Raw genomic sequence first — 24,139 nt, 5'->3', positions numbered from 1 at the left:
TCCAAATCACTGGGATTTCTTGACCATGAGAAACTGGATTACAGAACTTTTACTGTAGTTTTAAAATTATTTTATTCAAATTTCTAAAACATATCACTACTGCAGTTACTATAACATCTTTAATACATCTTTATTACTTACTTTTTGCTTTCTGTTTCTATCATTTTCACAGCTAAGGATGTTTAAGATGTTACACATTGTATGTTGTTTTTCTTTATATGAAATGTTTTTTAGAATTGACATCATTGCTCTCTACACTGTTTCTCAGTGATTACCTTAAAATCAAACCTTCAATCTAGAGTTCACAATTATAAGTGGTCCTAAGTAAATTGTGAGAACAACAATTTGCATACAGTAGATACCTGAGATATATCTAAAATTCTAAAGAACATTTATGTAGCAGTTTATGTTCAGAAAAAACATAGTTTGGTGAATCACAATCTATTTTAACAAATTACTATTTAAAAGGAAGCATTTTAAAGTAAGAAGTCAGTTATAATAATTATTGAAGAATCATACATTGATTCATTTTTATACCTCTTAAAGAGGCAACCTTTTCATTCAGCCAATGAAGTAAAATTAGATATAATGTATGACAAGATTCTCAAATTCTCCCTCATTAAATTTTAAGTTCTCTGAGGATAAGGAATATGTCTTATTTACTTCTATCACCATTGTGTAAGATAATGCCAGACTAATACAGCGAGGTATAGAGACGTTCAATACATATTCACTGGATAAATTCAGTGTAACTTGGTCTCAGATAATTTACAAATGCTTGACAACAAAACGCCAAATAACATTATTAACACAGCATTATTCTTTTCAGCATAAAGAAAGCACACTAGTTTGTACATTACATTTTATGTTTTATTGATGGTGACATACAGTAAAAATCTAATATACATTAATTACCCATGGTCCATTATAAAGTTCTTTTATACAAGCACAATCATAGAAAATAAAATACATTAAAGATATCATAATTCATGACGAGATAATTGCGATGGATTTTAAATCTGACTTTAAACATTCTCATTACAATCAAATGTAGACCTTTACTAAGAAGTTGATAACTCTGGGGAGCCCCTCTAAGGATTTAGCGTTCATGTAATTAATGGCTAGATTAACATACCTGAAGTCCTATGTTCTTACAAAGCTCATTTAGAGTCCATAAATACAAGCAGAATATTATAAAGTATTCTTAGATGCAAACATCTTTAAAAAAAGTTTACAATATTCAGTTTGCCTTAAGATACATTCCATGAATTGACAATTGTTGAGGTTTCCAAATACTATTTTGTCACGTCTTCACAGCCTGGATTTGATCTGATAAAAAACAAACAAGAAATTACCAGTCTCTACAGGGCAAAATCTATTTTCTATCGTAAGCTGAGACAAATCTGTAAGAACATAGTAGAAACACATACACACACCTATTTTTTTAAAGCACAATTGATACTATAGGTTTTACTTTCATCAAAGTTGTACATGCATAGTCAGTCAACCAGTTCTACAAGGTCTGTATAAAAAACAGCAGTCCCTTGCCTCATCTCCTTTCTCCTTTCATAAGCAATTACTTCCAACCCCTTTAGGTGACTACCTCTGTATCTCTAAATAATATGCCTTTATTACTTGTTGAAATATCAGTTCCTTCTATTTAATATGAGGCTTCCACTCTTACACACTCCTAAGCTACTCTCTGCATCCCTCATAATTCTTCCAATACTCCTAGTCTCCTAACATAGTAATAGTTACTATCAATATGCTGACTCTGTAATGCTACTCACAGTTGAGACAGGTGGTACACCCGTTACTTTTCCTGTTTTCAACTACATTTTGTTTTCCCGGAGTTAATAATTTTTCCTTATGCCCAACCCTGCCTCCCTGCTTGTTTTTTTTTTTTTTTAAATGTACTTAATACTACCTCAATACCAGTACTCCCACACTGTTTTCTTCTTTTTTTCATTTGTGCTGTCCATTGTAGAATTTTTATTTCACACTGGTTTTCTTTCTGTCCTCCCACTTTCCTCTCAAGAGGTCAAAAATAACTCCCATTTATTTTATTTTTTTTAAAGATTTTTTTATTAAAATATAGTTAACATACAATATTAGTTAGTTTCAGGTGTAATTCCCACACTGTTTAAACCTTTATTTTTATGAACCATATTACATAGTCTATCAATTCCACTTTCTTAAAGAACTCTCCACGGGTCTTCCAAAACTCTTTGATCTGGACCAGTTGTTCTCTATGCTTGCCCAGTTATTTTTATATGAGATCTTTCACTATCATTCTGGGATCTCCATATCATCCTGGGGATTCCTCCCCCCATTCTTTTGTGCTGGTTTTCCTGTTCCATTACTGTTTACTTTTTTGTTTGTATATTTGTTTGTTTGTTTATTTATTCATTCATTTATTTGTCCCATCCACTCAAAAGAAAGCACCAAACACATTCGCATCTTTTTTTTTTAAGCAACTGACAAAGACCCAGTTTACCAGTTTTACTTTTTAAACTTAATTCTAACATGACATATTTAAATAATTGTCAAAACTTACTAAGTTGCCAGCAATTCATGCACAACTAGAAAACATCCTCAATGTATATTAAATCAGAACTGTATTACCATTAATATATTAGTATCTTTCACTACTAAATACTGAAAAAAATTGAAATTATTTTTGTGAAAGATTCATCCTGGCAATGTTAACTTCACAGCAGGCTCTATCACTACTTGGCTCACATTTCAAACACAAAGTAAAAGCAGGTCCATGCTACTGGTAGTGTATGAAAGAGTGACAGCCACCTCAGTTTAGTACAAAAGTAAAGTGCATCAGAGATTTATAATTTAAAAGACAAAAAAAAAGGTCCTATCATGTGGTCCCAACAATAAATTCAAAAGTCTATGACAAATAGAGCTTGAAAGGGCTGCATATAAATACTTTAGGTAAGTTATACTGCAAGTCAGGTTCATTTGAAATCTTCAAAAAAATATTCCTGTTAATCCTGAAATGGTGAATGTTACAGTTAACATGTCTGTTACGTGCCTGTGTTGAATTACTTGTTATTCAAGCGTAGCAGCTGCTCCACACCATTTTACCGTTAAGGACTTTATTTAAGTGGCCATCTTCTTCAACTTCTACTCTTTCTTGACCATTCTCGATAACTTCGTATCAAAAGAAGAAAACCCTCCTCCCAAAAGACGCAAATCCACTGAAGGCAGAGAAGAATGACCCTGTGCCTCGGCTTGTGCTTTCATGAGGGCCCCTCTGATTCCCAAATAGTCGTCAAATGGGTCTTTGATGTAGTAGAATGAAAAGGGGTCCCTTCCATCAAAAATTCATCTGGGTACCAGAATGTAAAGGCAAATTCAAATGGACTGTCAAAATGACTTCCACTTCCATCATTTAGTCCTTCTTTGTTGTATTTGTCATAAATGTCCCGTTATTGAGCATCTGATAGAATTTCATACGCCTTGGCTACTGGAATTTCCTGTGTTTTATTCTCAGGATTTTTATTTAGATGCCACTTCACTGTCAGTTTCTGGTATGCCTTTTTAAACTCCTTGGCTGGGGCATGTCTGCACACCTAGAATTTGGTAGTAATCCATCATGTTTCAGCAGGACATTGGACCGAGTCCGAGGATGTGGGACTGGTGGTAGGAAGGTGGCTGGGTCTCCGCTGCTCCTGCGCGGTGACCACGGCACTGACTCCTCACACTTCCGTTTCTCCTTTCGCCAACAACCTATTACCTTATTTTTGAGGAGTACACCTCTCATTGGATACCTTAGTAAAAGGTATAGAAAGTAATTCTTGAGACTTTATATGGCTGAAGATGTCTTAATTCTACAGTCACAGTACATCGACACTGCCTGAGAAAATAATTCTGTTATTTTTCTCCTTGGACTCCTTCTAGGCATTGCTCAATTACCTTACCAAGTGTTGCTGTTGAGAAGTCTGATGCTATTCTGTTTCCTAATTCTTTTAATGAAACCTCTTATTTTCTTCTCAGGAAGCTTGTGTAATCTTCCACTGTCTTCAGTGTTGAATTTTAATAATTGTGTGCCTTGGTGGGAATATTTTCATCCACTGCACCGGGCTCTCAAGTGGCCTTTCAACTAAAAATTCATCATTCAGTTCTGGAAAATACTGATAATTTATTTGGTGATTTTTCTCCCCTCTATTTCTCTGTTCACTTTCTGAAATTCCTTTATTTGGACACTGGACCTCTTAAACATGACCCCTTATTTTTTCTTTCCAATAGTGTCTTCTGGGAGAAGTAGGAGAAAGCAGAAGAGGGTCATAATACTCAGTATCAAAACTTTCAGTTACTCCTCATTTTTAGTTCAGTGCCAACCACACACACTTGCGCTTGACTCTGCAGAAAATGAAACTTCAATCTACTTTAAGGGCAAGAATGTATAACTGTGTCTTCTCTTTTCAGCCTCACCTCATCCTTATTTCCAAATTCCATCAATATCTGAGTCTTTGAGGGGTTCTGCAATGTAAATTAGAATGCTTTCCAGCTTTCCCCAGTGCTGGCTTAGAATTCAGCTTTCTCTGGTAAGAGAAAAGGCCTTTAAGTCTGTTGAGTCATTCAACGTTCATCAGATCTGTTAAATCATTCAACAGTCATCAGATACCTAGCTTCTGGTTGGCATTTTTGTCACTCCCATTCTTTCTGACCTTGTGGGTTAATGTCTTTAAACAAAAGTCTTTTTACTGTTAGTGAAATTTGAGGAGGGGATGAAACTAAGTGTGTGTCCAGTCATCTATCTTTCATTGGAACACCCAGAAGTATAGTTTATAAGTCTAATATTAAAACCTGAAAGCATTAGCTTTTCCCATAAAGTGATAGAATGAATAAGTTTCATTAATCATGTGGGAGAATTTCTTTTTAATAAATATATCACTATTATAAATATAAACAATTTATATCTCTGCAATGGTTTCTGTATATTCTCTGTTAGTTTTAGAAAATACTTCACCGTCTACTCAGGGGTTCTTGTCTTTGGACTGTAATACTTAGGTAATTACTGGGATTCTTTCCAAAAGAGAATGGAATCATAGCACAAAATATGTCATTTAATATTTTACCCCAAACTTTTCAACTTTAAACCTAAAATAATAAGATTAAATTGGTCCCAAAACCTTCTTTATCATGCTAGGAAATTTCAGAATTCTGGAAGCAAAATGAAGAGACATCTTTCACAGTTAGATTTCCACGAAACCCTTTGAATGATAGGTTAGTAATAGGCACAGACTAGTCTCCGATATACTGCTACCTACTTTGTAAAATAGATTTTTGCCTCTTTTCAAATCCAGACACACAGGGACATCAAAATGTAAATTATTTACTATTTCATAGGAAATGTGAACAAAGCATCTCCTATTTAAAGCCAAACTGAAACGCTTTTTAATCTATGTACTAAGTTTCCTTCTCCGTTAAACAGAGCAGTTAGCTAAAAGGGAAAATTTAACGTTTATTGAGTGCTTTCTTATGCTAGGTACTTTAACACATACAGTGTTTCATTTAATCTACAATTTTGACATTTTATTTTTTAATTTTACAGATGAATAAAATTATCTTCACAATAAGTAATTTTAGTTAATAATTAATAAGTAGTGGAATGAATCTGCCAGACTCAAAAGCACAAGTGCTAGTTAACTACAATTCCATGCTGCTTACATATTAATAAAATGGGGATACTATACTTACCTGCAGAGAACTGTTGTAAAGGTTACATAAAATATGGCAACACAAGGGCACAAAAACATCTCCAATAATGTATCCTCCTTACAAAAACTTGGGAGGTAAGATGCAAAGAATGGATAGGAAAAGTCAGACACAAAAATTAGGTGACAGGATCAGAGTTGGCAAGTGACACTGCTGTGAAGTTAGATTGTTACTGACACCTAGTGGCCTCACTGTTACAGATGAAATAAAACCCAAATAAAACAAAACCAAAAAAAAAAAAAAGAAAGAAAAAAAAAAAGAAAAAAGAGAGGTACAATTTCAAATCCAGATGACTATCAATCTATATTTAGTAAGCCCTGTGCTTTATTATAAGCAATAATAGGGTTTCCATCCATGCTATATCTTCACCATAAGCAATAATAAGCACTTGTAAAATAAGAAATCAAGGCTGAAAATGTTTCTGGTGTCTTCTTTGGAATGTTCCTCAGTAACCTATGTTTTATGTGGTAATCAGTCCCTTAACTTTGACCACTTCTTTACTTCAGTCTAAGAAACTAAGTTGGTGTGTGCACAGAAAAATTCCAGTAGTTCTTCTGAGAACCACTATAGGTACTCAATTAAGTTTGATTCAATTGTAAAATATGAATGTTCTTTGAAGTTTAACGGTAAACGTCATGTCATGATGACTACATAAATACAAAAGAAAAAGAAATACAATAGTCTGTGAAACAAACTAAAATACCATATTTTACATAAAATACTATAACACATAAAAATATTTCACATGTACATTTAGTACTTTGACCCCCCAAAATATTATGTCTTTGTATGAGCAAGCAGGCTACTCTTAGATCCACCATGACATGCACAGGAGAAGCAAACAAACAAATCACACATAGCTGACATTAAAAGATGAGTGCAAAAAAAAATTAAATTGACAGCAAACAGACTAAAACTTGAATCTATAATATCTTGCTATTCACCCTTGTTCAGAGCAGAGACTTCTAATAGGAATGATCCTCAGTTGTTCTGCTCACAAACGCAAATTTTTTGGCCTGACCCTCAGTGTCCTATAATAAGAACCTATAGAACTTGATTTCATTCACAGCTACTGCTCTGTGTGTGGGTGGGTCACTGTGCTTTAAGCCATTCCTGTGGCTAGTAGACAGTGTAACCATAGAGAAAATTTATTCCCTGATATAGTAACCCTGCACCAACCTATCATAGTTATTTTGATGAATAATAAATAGAACCACAATATGCAAAACATTAATAGAATACCAGTATTTACAATACTAAATATGAGTGTTAAAAGTTGTATAAACATGTTATGTATAAATGGAGATATATACGAAGTATAGCATGATTCTTAAAATACATGCTATACAGACTTATTTTTGACTGTTGACAGTAAGGTCTAAAATTTGTCCCAAACTTCAAATGTGCTTCTATTACTAGACCTGATAGGAAATCTTTGTTATAAATAAAAATTTTTTCTAAAGTTATCATGTATATATTGATGGCAAAAATGCAAACATTTAAATAAATCCTTTAGAAAAATGTAATAGAAGTAGATGCAGCAAGATATTAGATACTTACTGTAAGGTTTTTTCTGACAGCAGAAACAAATGAAAACAAGAAGGAAAAAAGCAATGATATAATAAAAATCAAATGTTAAAAAAGCAAAGAAAAATGTGAATGGAAAGGAAATAAAGGTTGAAGATACACAGTATTTTGTGATGTACCTTGAAGCCAGTCTACACCTTCTTGCAATCCTTCTCCTTTTATGGCATCACTAGCACTGAAATAAAATCCATAAGAAACATACCCATATATCATTACATCATAGAACTATAAGAATAAATCATTACAATTTTGCCATATGGCAATGATATATTCTAGTAGCATATATGGGCAAAACTGATTAAACATTGAAATTGAATATACACAGGAAATAAAAGCCTGAGTGTTCAGGAGCAAGACTAGAGAAAATTACTCATATTTGCATTGGTATTATTGACAACTTGAATGACATTTGGAAAAGTGTATCACTAAAAAGTTATTCTAGGACTATTACTCAGACTGACATTAACAAAACATATACTTTTAATTATTTTTCTAGTGGACTCTAGTTTTATAGAGTCCACCATCTTATTTTGCCCATCCCCAAGGAATCTATTGCATTTATTAGAAATGTTTGATTTAGGTTCTAACTTAGCCATAGAATAGAGTGATTTTATTTGAAATGGAATTGATATTTCTAGGGTATAAACCTGTAATATCTTTGGCAAATTGGTAGGATAAAAAAATCCCCGTAGCTTTCAATACTAGTTTTATATTTATTGGCTTCAGGAACATGGAAAGGTTATTTAACTCTCTGTCTTTAGTTTTAGCATCTGTAAACTGGGGGAATACTACCCTTGACCTCATATGGTCATTATGAGAATTAAATAATTGGGATATGTATATAAAACACTTAAATCGGGGTCTTTTCATGGTCTTTCCATTTTTAAGAGAATAAACTCAGATCCTCATTGCAATGTTATTTTATAATCATAGTTAAATTATATAAACTAAAATAATAAAATGCAAAGGATTTTTAGAGTATCAAATCATTTTTTCCAAGACGCAGACTAATAGTTTCCCATAACATGTTATTGATTTAGTCAATTCCTTTCAAAATATAATCACATAATAGCAATTAGTATAATTAGATTCTCTGAATTAGGGTTCCTTGTAGTGTGCTGAAGCATGATTTAAAATGTACTAAATTATCTGAAAGAGTTAATTTGATTCTAATCAAAACAAAAATTCCTTCCAGGGAATTATTTATTAGACTAAGAACATGACTTATCATAATATTTTAAAATAGGAAGATAAAGAAACAGTATGAGATATACAAATATTCAAATCAAACTATGGGTTATCCATAGCAATAGCAAAACATCAGTAACTAAAATACGTACATCAAAAAATATCAGTGTATCGATTTTACCACACACCTATAGTTGAAAACAAGATTACAGTACCAAACAAGTAATACAATGAAGAAATACTTCCCTTTTGGTAGAGTATTTCTAACCATGATGCATCTTTTCCTAACAACCCCAAATGTTTGAATTTTACTTTTCCTTTCTTTGTAACTAAATAAAAACCAAAGTCTTCACCATGCCCTACAAGGCCCTTATGTGATATGGCTCCTGGTTATTTCTCAGTGGCCTCAGCTCCTACAAATTCCCACTAGATCTCTCTGCTTCAGCCAACCTGGACTTCTTGCGATTTCTAGTACACCAAGCATATTCTCATTCAAAAGCCTTCTCACCTGCTGGCCATTCTGGAAAGCTATTGCTTCCAACCTTTGAGTGCACTGCTCCCTGACTTCAATTAGATCTCAATTACCTCTCATTGTTTATCTTACTACCCTACTTTATTTTTCTTCACTCTCCCAGCTGACATTTTATACAGCTATTTACCTGTTTTATTATCTGTCTCCCTCACAAGATAGTAAATAAGCAAAAACTTATACCTATCACACCAGGGACTGAGTCAAAGAACACATAATACTGCAGTCAGATCCTGACAATCAGAATTGACTATATGTTTAGTATAATAGTCAAAAATAAACCATAAAAGTTTTCCTTTAATTTTCCACACTGTAATTCTCTATGATCTTTTTATTGCCCAATAAATTTGTTTGTACTTAAGGCAAGAGAGATGTAGTATTTTATCTCTGTATCACTGTGATTTCCTTTATCTCTAAAACTGGAAAAAAGGATAAATGTATTTTCAATTTTATACATGCTTTAAAAACTATTGCAAAAATAAAAACTTAACAAATGAAGCACTAACTGGAAGTTAGTGAGATATCCAGTTTGAATTAAGAAGAATTCAAAATAATAGACACATTTAAAAGAAATACGTGGCATTCTTCTGTAAGTTACACAGTAAACATAGAAACTGGTAATACAATATTCTACATCAGGATATTAGAGCATCAGGATGTTACTTTTTCTCTCACTGAAAAATATTTAATGTCACAAATGAATAAATACATCTGTTAAAATTCAATTGCTAATTATTTTAATTAGAGATGTTTCCATTTGGAAAATTAAAATATCAAATTAAATAATATTTAATATTATATATTAAATTTAATAATATAATAAAATTAAATTAAAAAAATCAAAGATTTTGAAATCTTCTACTTCAAAATCAAAAGTAGGACTGTATCTGTTCCTAATTAGACCCACAGTTTTGAATGTTGCATTTTCTAACAAAGTACTCACAATACTTATTACTACAATGCAAAAACTAAAAATTATTCTACTTCAGATGTTATCAATTTAGATATGATTTACCTAAATGATGTAGAGAAATGCAGTTTCCATCTGAAGATAATTCTCCAACCCAAATCCCTCCTCTCTTTCTCAACAAAGTACCACAGAACCTCAAATTCTAACTCAAGAATCATTTAATAAACATTGACTTTTCCTCTGATTCCAAAGTAAGGAGGGTTTTACTTAAGATATGCAGTGTTTCATTCCTGGGTAGTGGTGCTGGAGGCCTTGAGTACTGAGGAGTTTTCAGGGCGTTTTCAAGCTCTCTTCTAAACTATTACTCTTTCAGCACCAGGGTTAGCTCTTAAAGTTCTTCCCTGAGCTCTACCACCTTCTGCTTCATATTCTGTTTCTCCTTCTAGAGGCAGTGGGCTTCTAGTGTTCAGTCTTTCTCCATAGATACCGTCAAATAAAAAGGGGGAAAACTGGCGAGAGAAGGACATCTTGCAGCAGGGGGAGGTAGGTGGCTGGGTAGAGGGAGCTTAATATAGGTAGTGGTAGGCACTAAAATACTACCTAATGTATAACTTCTGGTTATTCCCATTGGAACATTTTGGACACTGGAGTTAAATATATTAGTAAGAAATGGTTTTCCAAATTAAAAATGTATAATAATTTCAGACACCAATTATTTATGAGTTCTACCTTATTAATATATCCAAATAAGTTTAATATTTCCATTTCTATTTATTCATATAAACAAGTATTTATCGTGAACCTAGTAAGTACCATGTACTACTACTATTCCAAGGGTTACAGAGTGAACAAAACTGTTTGTAAAACCCCAGGTATCATGGCACTAATGCACTAGTGTAAGAAGAGAGACTATAAAACAACAAGAAAAATAAAGAAGAGGTCACATAGCAATAGAAAAACAAAGCAAAGTGAAAACCAGGCAGGGTAAGATATAGTGATATTTTAGTTATCAGAAGAGGTCTCTCTCCTGAAGGAAGGGCAATAGCAAGTCAGGAAAATTATTTTGGAGAAGGAGTCAGACAAAGGGAGTAACAAATGCAAATACCCTGAGATGGGACTGTGGCTGGCTGGTTCACTGTGCAGGAGGAAATCAATGTGGGTGAAGTTGGTGAGTAAGTAGGCTAAGTTATTCTTTTAAAGAGCTGTTTTTCTATCCCCCAAAAGATGTGAAAAGGTTTTAACAGCAATATATTAACAAATACCTGCAATGCCACATTCTACAAAACAAGATCCTTAGCTCACATCCTACCTTGTTAGGTCACTTATAAAACGAGCTTAGAAAAGAAACACTGAATCTTGATTTTTTTTTTTTTTTTCAGAATGATAAATGAAAAGTAAATCTAAAACTTTACCAAATATGCCATGGTTTATCTTTGATGTTCTCTAAACACAGCAACTGAGACACTTTAACAGATGTCACTGCATCTCTGAGGTCCATTTTGTTTGCAAAGAATAAGATTGGTATTCGACGGTGCTTAATATCTGAAAGAGAAAATGAAACTATCATCACACTTCCAGCTTTTTGGTCATTTCCCCCCCAATCCTTAAAATTGAAATTCATTAAAATTGTTTTCCAATCACTTCTTCTATATTACATGTACATAATAAACATTTAAAAACATATACTGTCAGGCAAGTATGTGAGTGATACGAGAATTTTAAAAAATACTTTTTGCAAGACTATCTGCCCTCTGGTTCAAGCTTTAAAACAAAGACGAGTGAGGTGGAAGTTGGGGGCTCATTAAGCAGTTACTGAGCAGCACCTACTGAAAGGTCAAATATTTTGTTTGTTGTGTTTTACTGTCAACAGAAAGGAGGCAAACTTTAAATAGAAGTAGAAAGAAGATAAACTGGAACCTGATTTTAAAATTTAGTCACAGTGTTATAAGTAAAAAGCCAGACACTCTAACAAGGTATTTTTATCTTGTTACAATTTTGGAAACATTTTTCACTGTTTTGAATAGGTAATTCATTTAAATAGTTCAAAATTCAGAAGACACAAAATGGTATAAAGTAAAAATATCCCCCTCTCACCTTTGTCCCAGGCAATCCACTTTTCCTCCCTAAAATAGGTAACCCATATCATCCATTTCTTGGCATCTTTGTAGAAATATTACATATGTGCAAATATATTTTTATTCTTTATATAATACAAATAGTAGCAAACTATTCTCACGATTTTATACCTTTTGCATTTCACTTAATTTCATATATTGGAGATTGTCCCAAAGCAGTACATCTAGAGCAGTTTCATTATTTTAACATTGTGAAATACTCTTTTAGTACTATATCCTATAATTTATTTAACCAGGACTCAACTGAGATATATGTGTGTTGCTGCCAATATTTACAACTATAAACAATGCTGTAATGAATAAGCTTGTACAAAGTAAATTTTGTAAATTGGCCAGTACGTCTGCCGAGTAAATTTGAGAAGTAGAATTACAGGGTCAAAAGATATATAAATTGCTATTCTGATTGATATTGATTATAAATAGCCTTCCCTTAAAAATTGTGTCAATTCACCCTTAAACAACAATGTATAAGAACGAGTGTTTCCACTGATAGGTAAAAAGTACTATCATAATGTTTACTTACATTGTTTTGAGAAAAGTTAAGAATCAGAATTTCTATGTATTCAAAAGATGTTTATAATTCCTTTATTTATGAACTATCTTGGCATATCACTTGCCATTTTTTTCTATTAAGTTTTTATTTTCGTAATGATTTGTAAGAGTAAATTAACTAGTAAGGAAATAGGTCTTGCAGCTATATATGATACGAATGATAAATAGTCTCCCTTGCTTGTCATTTGCCTTTGTGTGCTCATGGTCTGTTCTGCAATTCAAAACTTTTTATGTAGTCATAGTCACTGATTTTTTTTTAAGATTCTGGGTTTTTGTTATAGTTAGAAAAGCTTCCTCTTAGCCCAAAATTATTTTTTAAAATTCCCCAAACTTCCTTCTACTGCTGTAATAGTATAATTTTTATATTTAAATATTTAGCCCAGTTGGAATTTATCCTGGAGCAGAGAGTGTCAGAATAGATAAAAAAGCAACATACAACTATTTGATGTTTACAAGAAACACTTTGAACACACTAACAAGATGAAAGTGAAAGGATGGCAAAACATACTATGCTACATGTAAGTGTAAGAAAGTTGGCATGCCTACACTACTATCAGACAAAGTAGCATTAAAAATGAAATAGCATTAAAATGAATTTCTTTAAATTATTAAAGAAAAAGAAAGGCATTAAAAATTATAAAAGGGTCAATCAATCAAGAAGATAAAACAATTTTAAGTGTGTGTGTATTTAATAAACAAGCTTCAAATTACATAAAGCAAAATTTGACAGTATTAACGAGAAATACAAACAAATCCACAATCATAGGTGCATACTTCACTCCTCTCTCAGAAACTGACAGAACAAATAGACAAAAAATCAGTAAGAATGTGGAAGATGAGAACACTATCAACTATCATTTACAGAATTCTTCACCCAACAACAGCAAAATACACATTCTATGCAATTGCAGACGGAGCATTCACCAAGCTAGATCATACATATGCTGGGCCATATATTTCGAAGGATGAAATCATACAGAATATGTTCTTTGATCAAATGGAATAAAACTACAAACCAATAACAAAAAGATACCTACAAAATTCCTAAGCACTTTGGAAATTAAATAATATACTACAAAAGAATCCAAGGGTTAAAGAGGAATTAGCAAGTTAGAAAATACTTTGAATCACATAATAAAGAAAATGAAATTATTGAAATTTGTGACATGTAGCTAAATCCTTAGAGAATATGTATTGCTTTAAATGCTTATATCAGAAAAGATATAAAATTAATGATTTCCACTTCCATCTGAAAAAGAGATAATGAAATACTATGGAAGTAGAGACAGTTCATAATAAATCAAGAGCAGAAAGTAATGACGAAAGAGGAAATTAACAAAGTCAGAAGTTCTTAAAAAATTAATAAAACCAATAAACTCTTTAAAAGATTGAGCAAGAAAGGAAGGAAACAAATTACCAACATCAGGAATAAAAAGTTATATCAGATAGATCTTGGAGACATTAAAAATATAAGGAGAGAATGTTATAACCAGTGTTATGCCAATAAATTTGACAACTTAGATACATTAATAAATTTAGTCACAAATTACCAAAAGTGACCTAAGAAGAAATATATAACTTGAATAACCTTGTATCATTTAAGGATTAGCATTCCTAAGTCAAGCCTCCACTCACCCCAATAGACACAAAATCCTGACCCAGACGGCTTCACTGGTATATTTTACCTAACATTTAAGGAAGAAATAATACCAATTCTACACAAATCCAAAAAGAGAAAAGTGAAAAAAAGTATACACTCTGCAACTCATTTTATGAGGCCTGTATAACCCTGATGAGGACAGTATAAGTAAATCGGATGAGGATATTATAAGAAAATGGAAAACCAAAAACTGGTGACATTAGCAGCACAGAAGAATGAGAGGACCTCCAGTCTCTCCTCCTGAAGTTACAACAAGATACACAACTATAATTCAGCAAAGGATTCCCTGCTGAACACACACAGACACCTGAGACATTGGGCATTGCGAGAGCTGAAGGTGGGCTAATCTGAACAACCAGCAGACAGGAAGCCGGGAAGAACAGAGACACAAGCCGTGTGCAGCAGCAGCCTGGGCTCGCTGCCGCCCTAGCACTCCAGACAGCAGTGAAGGTTTCGGGTGCAGCCCCCACTGGGCACACCAGACCTGACGGGCAGAGACAACAATCAGGTCTGGGTGGCTAGCACACATTGAGGCTTGGCCCAGGTCAGGGTCAGAGAAATGGTGAAAAAAAGTTGCAGGACAAAGGACTCTGCAGATGTGGGAACCACTCAATCCCCTGTGGCCCACCTGGCAGTAAAATCCTCACTTGGCAGATAGCTAAAGGGTTGCGAAAAAAACTTTACAAGCTAAGTGGTCTGTACTTGCTGTGGCTAAACCCACGAGGAGTAGCAGAAGCACAGACATGCAAAATCGCTACCTCCCCTCCCCCCCATCCCCCCCCCCCCCCCCCCCCACTGCTGCACAGCCTGGTAAAGGCAGCTGGGTCAACTGAGAGCAGCCCTGCTGGCAGATTCTGGCTATCGGAAGGCGGAATACACAGGAGACCCACAGCTCACCACTTTCAATCCATGAGAGTGGTGCCCCGATACTGAGGTGACCAGGTCGCAAAGGGGACGCCTACCTCCTTGGGGAATATGGAGGCTTTACCACAGACAAGGCGACACTGCCCAACAGAGATCCCCCAAACCCTAGCAGTGCAGGTAAAACAAAATAAAAATTATGCTTCAGCGCCACCTTCTGGAAAACAAAAAAAACAACTGTATTTATCAACCTGATTAACGATGAAGTGTCAAACTCTTAAAAAAGTTTTAATTCCCACAAATGCCCAGAGAATTAATCCATCAAACACAATGAATAACCAAAATAACAAAATAACTCATATTGAAAATAAAAAAAATCTCCAGGAAAAAAACACATGGAAGAATGTGATTTAAATGACAGAGAATTCAAGATTGCAAGTCTGAAAAAAAACTCAACAAGACACAAAAAAACTCACAAAGGCAATGCAACAAACTCAGAAATACAATCAATGAACAAAAAGAGTTCTTCAACAAAGGCACTGAAACCACCGTGTTTTCCCGAAAACAAGACCTAGCCGGACAATCAGCTGTAATGCGTCTTTTGGAGCAAAAATTAATATAAGACCCAGTATTATATTGTCTTATTATATTATATTATAAAGACCCAGTCTTATAGTAAAATAAGAGCGGGTCTTATATTAACTTTTTAATATAAGACCCCATCTTATATTATTATATTACATTATATTAATTACATTATATTATATTATATTATTCCCAGTTTTATATTATAGTATAATAAGACTGGTCTTATATTAATTTTTGCTCCAAAAGACGCATTAGAGCTGATTGCCCGGGTAGGTCTTATTTTTGGGGAAACATGGTATAAAAAAAGAACCAAACAGAAATTCTGAAGCTGAAGAACTCAACAAAAGAGATGAAGAATGAATTATTGAGAGAGGAAATAGAGCTGACCAGATGGAGGAAGGAATTAGTGACATAGAAGATAAAAATTTCGAAATGACTCAGGTGGACAAAGAGAGAGAATAGAGAGGGGAAAAGAAAAAAAAAGAACTCGACGAGACTATCTGACACATTAGAAAGAGCAATATAAGCATAATGGGTATATTAGAAAGAGAAGAGTAAGAGAAGGGAACAGAGAGGCTATTCAAACAAATAATGAGAACTTCCCAAAAGTATGGAAAGAACTGAATCCTCAAATCCAAGAACCTAACAGGACACATAATTATCTCAATTCAAAAAGGTCTTCTCCAAGGAAAATTACATTAAAACTGTCAAAAATTAATGACAAAGGAAGAATTCTCCAGGCAGTTAGGGAACAGAAGACAGTGACCTATAAAGGAAATGCCATTAGATTATCATCAGGTTTTTCATCAGAAACTACAAGCTAAGAGAGAGTGAAATCAAATATTCAAATTATTGAGAGAGAGAAATCATCAGCCAAAAATAATATATCCAGCAGTTATCCTTTAGATATAAAGGAGAAATAAAGACTTTTTCACATACAAAAGATGAGGGAATTTGCCACCACAAGACCTGCGTTACAGGAAATACTGAAGGGTATTCTTCTACCTGAAACAAAAATCCAAAAGAAAATAAAAATATGAGCAAGACGACTAACAGACACGCACAAGCAGGAAATTGCAATCCTTGTTCAGAATAGGGTATCAAACACTTAAATACAACGTAAAGGTTAAAGGAGGTAAAAAATTTAAAAAAAGACAATGTGGAAATGGCCTCACAGTATACAAAAGGATAATCTGTGACAACAAAAACATGAAAGGGAGGGGTAAAGGTCTGAATTTGCAAAGGGGAATGGAGATAAGATGCATGCTGAAGAAAAAAGACGATTATATATATGAAATTTCTTTTACATAAACTTAATGGTAACCACTCCAAAAAAATATAGAACTGAGATACGTAACATAAAGAAAGAGGAAATGGAGGTAAAAATCATAAAATACCACCTGATAAAAATAACAGACAGAAAGACAAGGGAAAAGAATGGAGATGCAGAGTTACCAGAAGACAAGAAATAAAATGGCTATGGGAAATCATCATATATCAATAATCACCCTAAATTTAAATGGACTGAACTCACCAATTAAAAGTCAGAGAGATTAGCAGGTTGGACCAAAAAAACAAAACTCAACTATACGCTGTCTTCAGGAGACAGATCTCAGCTTCAAGGACAAGCATAGACTCAAAATGAAGGGGTGGAAAATGATACTCCAAGCAAACATCATCCAGAGGAAAGCAGTGTAGCTATACTTATATCTGATAAAATAGATTTCAAGATAAAAAAGGTAACAAGAAACAAAGAAGGACATTTTATAATGATAAAGAGGATAATACATTAGGAAAACATAACACTTATTAATATAAATGCACTCAACATGGGAGTAACAAAATATATAAAGCAACTACTAACAGCACTAAAGGGAGACACCGACAAAAACACAATTATAGTAGGGGACCTAAATACTCCATTAACAGCTGTGGTTAGATCATCCAAATAGAAAATCAAAAGGGAAATAAATATTGGCCTTAAATGACACATTAGACTGACCACACAGACATAATTGATATTTACAGAGCTTTCCATCTCAGAACACCATAATACACATTCTTCTCTAGTGCACATGGAACATTGTCAAGGATAGACCAATGTTGGGACACAAAACTAGCCTCAAGAAATTTAAGAAGACTGAAATCATACCAAGCGTATTCTCCAACCACAGTGCTTGAAATTGGAAATCAACTGACAAAAGAAAGCGGAAAACCCACAAACATGTGGATGATAAACAACAATCTACAAAACAATAAATGCGTCAAAGAAATAAAAGAAGAGCTCAAAAGATACACAGAGACAAATGAGAGTGACAATACAACATACCAAAATTTTTGGGATAGAGCAAAAGCGGTAATAAGAGGGAAGTTTAGATCATTATAGGCTTACCTAAAGAAACAAGAAAAATCTCAAATAAACAACCTAACATTTCACCTTAAAAAAACTAGAAAAATAACAAAGCCCAAAGTCAGTAGAAGGAACAAAATAATAAAAATTAGAGCAGAATTAGATGAAATAGAGAACAAAAAGACAGTAGAAAAAGTTAATGCAACAAAAAGCTGGTTCTTTGAAAAGATTAATAAAACTGAACCTTTGGCTAGACTCACTAAAGGAAAAAAATGACTTAAATAAACAAAATCAGAAATAAAAGAGAAGTTACAATGGATACCACAGAAATAGAAAGAAATACAAGAATACTATGAAAGACTACATGCCACCAAATTTGATAACCTAGAAGAAATGGACAAGTTCTTAGAAATATATAACCTTTCAATACTGAATCATTTAGAACTGGAAAATATAAATAGAATGATCAATAGGACAGAAATTGAAACAGTCATCAAAAACTTCCTCAAAAATAAAAGTCCAGGATGAGAATACTTCACTAGTGAATTCTACCTAACATTCCAAGAAGATTTAATATCTATCTACCCTTCTCAAATTCTTCCAAAAAATTGAAGAAAAGGCAATAGTTCCTAACTTGTTTTATGAAGACATTACCCTGATACCAAAACCTGGCAAGGATGACACACAAAAAAAGAAAATTACAGACCAGTATCTCGGATGAATACAGATGCAAAAATCCTAAACCAAATATTAGCAAATCAAATACAATACATTAAAAAAAATTATATATCACAACCAAGTGGGGTTCATTCCAGGAGCGCAAGGATGGTTCAACATATGCAAATAGATTTACATGACACACTACATTAATAAAATAAAAAATAAAAATCATATGATCATATCAATAATGCAGAAAAAGCATTTCACAAGATACAACATCCATTTATGATTAAAACACTCAATAAAATGGGTAGAGAAGGAAAGTACCTCAACATAGTAAAGGCCACAGATGATAAATCCTCAGCTAATATACTCAATGGTGAAAAACTGAAAGCTTTTTCTCTAAGATCAGGAACAGGACAAGCATGACCACTCTCACTACTGTTATTCAACACAGAATTGGAAGTCCTAGGCAGAGCAATCAGGCAAGAGAAAGAAATAAAAGGCATCCAAATTGGGAATGAAGACGTTAATCTGTCACTTTTTGCAGATGACATGATTCTTTATATAGAAAACCTTAAAGACTCCACCAAAAAGCTATTAGAATAATTAAAAAATGCAGTAAAGTTGCAGAATACAAAGTCAATGTAGAAAATCCACTATGCTTCTATATATTAACAAAGGAATTTTAGAAAAAGAAATGAAAAAACAATTTCATTTGCAATTGCAATAAAAAGAATACCTAGGAATAAACTTAAAGGATGTAACGGACCTATACACTGAAAACTACAATAAATTACTGAAAGAAATTGAAGAAGATAAAAAAAAAAAAGGAAAGATATTCTGTGTTCACGGGTTAGAAAAACCAACATAGTTAAAATAACCATATTACCCAAAGCAATAGACAGATTTAATACAATCCCCATAAAAATCCCAATGGCATTTTTCAATGAAATAGACCCAAAAAAATCATCAAATTTGTATGAAACTACAAAAAATCCCAAATAACCAAAGCAATCTTGAGAAAAAGGAACAAACCTAGAGGCATTACACTCCCTGACTTCAAATTATACTACATAGCTACAATAATCAAAAAAGTATCGTATTGCCAGAAATACAAACACAGAGACCAATGGAACAGAACTGAGAGCCCAGAAATAAATCTACATGTATATGGGCAACTAATTTTCAATAAAGAAGACAAAAGCATACAATAGAGAAAAGAAAACCTTTTTAATAAATGGAGCAGGGAAATTTGGAAAGCTACATGAAAAAGAATGACTAGACTGCTATTTGATACCAATCACAAAAATTAACTCAAAATGGCACAAAGATCTACACATAAGAAACAATAAAATACATAGAAGAAAACATAGGTCTAAACTCATGGACGCTGGTCTCAGAGAGGATTTTATGAATTTGTTTCCAAAGGCAAGGGAAGTAAAAGCAAAAATAAATGAACAGGACCATATCAAACTAAAAAGCTTCTGCGTTTCTGCACAGCCAAAGAAACCATCGACAAAACAAAAAGGCATCAACCCAATGGGAGAACAATACCTCTGATAATGGGCTATGATCCAAAAAATATAAAGAACTCGAAAACAACAACAAAAACAAGTAATTTAATTAAAAATAGGCAGAAGACTGAACACTTTTCCCAAGAAGACAAATAAATGGCCAAAAGATACATGAAAAGAAGTTCAACCTCACTAGCTATTACGGAAATGCAAATCAAAACCACAATGAGATACCATTTCATACCTGTTGTGATGGTTATTATCAAAAAGACAAGAAATAACAGTGTTGGAGAGGATGCAGAGAAAAAAGAACCCTCATACACTGCTGGTGGGAATATAAATTGGTATAGCTATTATGGAAAACAGTATGGAGGTTCCTCAAAAAATTAAGAATATAGCTACCATATGACCTAGCAGTCCCTCTGCTGGGTATGCACCTGAAAAATTTGAAAACATTTATTTATAAAGATATATGTACGCCTATGTTCATTGCTGCATTATTCATAGTAGCCAAGACATGGAAACAACTTAAGTGTCCTTTAATGGATGAATGGATAAAGATGTGGTACATACACACAGTGGAATATTACTTAGCCATAAGAAAAGCTGAAATACTGCCATTTGCGACATCATGGATGCATCTTGAGAGTATTATGCTAAGTGAAATAAGTCAGATGGAAAAGGACAACCGTATGATTTCAGTCATATGAATGATATAAAACAGAAAGGAACAAATGAATAAAGAACACACAAAAAAATCATAGACACAGACAACAGTATGGTGGTTACCAGAGGGAAAGGGGGTAGGGAGCAGTTGAAGAGGTCAAATCTATAGTGATGACAGAAGACTAGACTTTGAGTGATGAGCACACAATGCAGTATACAGATGATGTATTATAGAACTGTACACTTGAAATTTATATAATCTTATTAACCAATGTCACGCCAGTAAATTTAATTGAAAAAAAACCCAAAAACCAAAAACCAAAACCCACATGAGCACAAAACCAAAAATCTTTAACAAAATTTTAGCAATCCAATTCAATAATATACATAAAAATTAATATTCAAATGAGGTTTAATCCAGGAATGTAAGATTAGTTTTATACATGGAAATTAATAATGTAAATTGCATTATCATTTTAAGATGTAGAAAAAGAATCTGGGAAAATGTAACATTAGTTTATGATGGAAGCTTCCAAAAAATTAGGAATATAAAAAATTTCCTTAACCTAATAAAGATGTATAGAAAAACCCTACAATTAACATTATTCTTAATGGTAAAATATTAAATGTAAAGAATGGCAATAAGATATGGAAACAACCTAAGTATCCACTGATGGATGGACTAATGGATAAAGAAAATGTGGCACACAGATATATACAATGGAGTATTATTCAGTCATAAAACAGAAAATACAATCCTGTCATTTGTGACAACATGGATGGGCCTTGAGGGCATTATGCTAAGTGAAATAAGTTAGGTAGAGAAAGACAAACACCATATGCTCTCACTTATTTGTCAAATCTAAAAAAAAACAAACAAAAAACAAGCTCATAGATACAGGTAAAAGATTGGTGGTTGCCAGAGGCAGGGGGTAAGAAGTGGGCAAAGTGGGAAGGTACAATCTTCCAGTTATAAAATAAATTAAGTCCTGGGATGTAATTTACAGCATGGTGACTATAGTTAATAATAGTGTATTGCATATTTGAAAGTCGCTAAGAGATAGATCTTAGAGAGTAGTTCTCATCACATGCAAAAATAAATAAATAAATAAATAAATAAATAAATAAATAAATAAATAAATAAATTTTGTAACTATGCATGGTGACGAATGTTAACTAGACTTATTGTGGTACTAATGTCACAGTATATACAAATATCAAATCATTATGTTATACACATAAAAAAATCTTTAAAACACATATATGTCACAGAGGCTTTATATCTAGAATATATAAAGAAACGAATATAATGTTACATGTCAATTATATTTCAACAGCAACAAAAAAATATGGGAATACAACAAGACTTACCACTTCTATTCAACACTGTACTGGAGGTCCTAGCCAATGCAATAAAACAAGAAAAAGAATAAAAACATAAAAACTAAAAAGAAGCAGAATGTTTTTTGTTGTTGTTGTAGAAGACATGATTTTATACACAGAAAATTCTAAGAAATCTACAGAAAAATGATTCGAGTGAATAAATTTAACAATATCCTAGAATACAAAGTTGATATTTTTACAAACTAGCAATGAACCATTAAAATATGAAACAAAATGTACCACTTACAATAGCTTCCAAAATATAAAAAATATAAATTGAATGAAAGATGTGTAAGACTTTTACATAGAAATCTGTGAAAGATAACTTAAATTTGGAAAAGCATGAATAAATGAGATGACATACCATGCTCATGGGCTGAAACATTCAATGTTAAGTCTAACGTTAAATGTCAATTATCCCCAAATGCAATAAAAATAAAACCTCAGCAGGGTTTTCTTTACAAATTAACATGCTGATTTAAAAATTATTTAAAAGTATGGAAGACCTAGAACTACCAAAATAATTTTTCAAAAGCAGACCAGGGTTGGAAAATTTATCTTATCTGATTTCAAGATTTATTATACATCTATAATAATCAAAATAGTGTGAAATGACATAAAGAGTTCAATGGAACAGAACAAAGTCCAGAAATAGATCTACCTATATACAGTCAAATGATATTTGATAAAGGTCGAAAGTTAAGTGATTTTGACAAGTAATTCAGTGGAAAAGGAAATTTTTTCAACAAATGGATTCTGAGACAACTGGGTATGTGTATAAAAAAAAAAGCACAAAAATTAATTCAAGATGGATCCCAGACCTAAATATAAAAGCTAAAACTATAAAGCTATTATAAGAAAACATAGAATATCTGAGCAATCTTAGGACAGGCAAAGATTTCTTAGAGAGTACACAGAAAAATGTATATATATAAAAATGATAAATTAGACTTCATAAAAACTGGATACATCTATTCATTAAAAGGTACTGTGAAGAAAATAAAAAGGAAGTCACGGACTGAAAAAATACCTTTAAAACACATATATTTGACAGCCTTTAAATCTAGAATATATAAAGAAATCTTATATATCAATAAGAAGAAGACAAACAATCTAATTAAACAAATGGACAAAAGATTTAAAACGACATTCTTTAAGAGAATGTATAAGATTGGCCAATAGAACAAGAAAAAGTGCTCAACATTATTAGTCATCAGGAAAATGCAAATTAAAAGTACAATTAGATCCTACTATACATTCAGGAGAAAGATTGAAATGAAAGAACCTTAACATCATTCATTGAAGAGGATGTGGAACAACTGAAGCTCTTATACATTGCTATTGAAATGCAAGATAGTATTAACTTCATTGAAAAATTATCTGGTAGTTTCTTAAAATATTATCCATACATCTACCCTATGACCCAGCATTACCGTTACTAGGAATTTATCCAAGAGAAATAAAAACATATGTCTACAAAAAGCCTTTTACAAAAATGTTCATAGCAGGTTTATTCATAATAGCCCTAAAGTAAAAACAGCTCAGATGTCAACTGATAGAAGGAGAGTGGATAAATACACTGTGGTATATTCACATGATAAAATATTACAAAGCAGTAAAATGGGATAAACAAGTGATACATGAAACATCATGAGTGACTCCCAAAAACATTATGCTGAATGAAAAAAAACCTATGCACAAAATTATATGTACTCCTCCCCCCGTATGAAATTGCAGAATAGGTAAAAATAATCTGGTAACAGAAATCAGATTAGTAGTTCCTTTGGCATCAGGTGTGGGTATTGATTGGGAAGGGG

The 24,139-nt window shown here is 32.8% G+C and overlaps 1 protein-coding gene and 1 pseudogene across 5 annotated transcripts in view; both read right to left on the bottom strand.

The window, feature by feature from the left end:
* Positions 1–980: 980 nt before the first annotated feature.
* Positions 981–24,139, bottom strand: part of ARL6 (ADP ribosylation factor like GTPase 6) — a 42,728-nt gene continuing 19,569 nt past the window's right edge. For 2 of the 5 annotated variants that reach the window (XM_033091583.1, XM_033091592.1), the window contains exons 6-10: positions 11,363–11,492; positions 7,443–7,498; positions 7,297–7,309; positions 5,719–5,805; positions 981–1,329 (exon numbers count right to left, since the gene is read on the bottom strand). In XM_033091583.1, the coding sequence (XP_032947474.1) occupies positions 1,296–1,329; positions 5,719–5,805; positions 7,297–7,309; positions 7,443–7,498; positions 11,363–11,492 (320 nt within the window). In that variant the 3' untranslated portion in view covers positions 981–1,295. The remainder of the gene's footprint in view (positions 1,330–5,718; positions 5,806–7,296; positions 7,310–7,442; positions 7,499–11,362; positions 11,493–24,139) is intronic. The other 3 variants (XM_033091611.1, XM_033091602.1, XM_033091620.1) reach the window with 3 other exon arrangements.
* Positions 1,336–5,712, bottom strand: LOC117013973 (dnaJ homolog subfamily B member 6-like; annotated as a pseudogene).

This window comes from Rhinolophus ferrumequinum, chromosome 2, assembly GCF_004115265.2.
Source record: "Rhinolophus ferrumequinum isolate MPI-CBG mRhiFer1 chromosome 2, mRhiFer1_v1.p, whole genome shotgun sequence".
Taxonomy (NCBI): Eukaryota; Metazoa; Chordata; class Mammalia; order Chiroptera; family Rhinolophidae; genus Rhinolophus; species Rhinolophus ferrumequinum.
The sequence above is the reverse complement of the archived record's forward strand: the minus strand, read 5'-3'. Positions and strand labels throughout refer to the sequence as shown.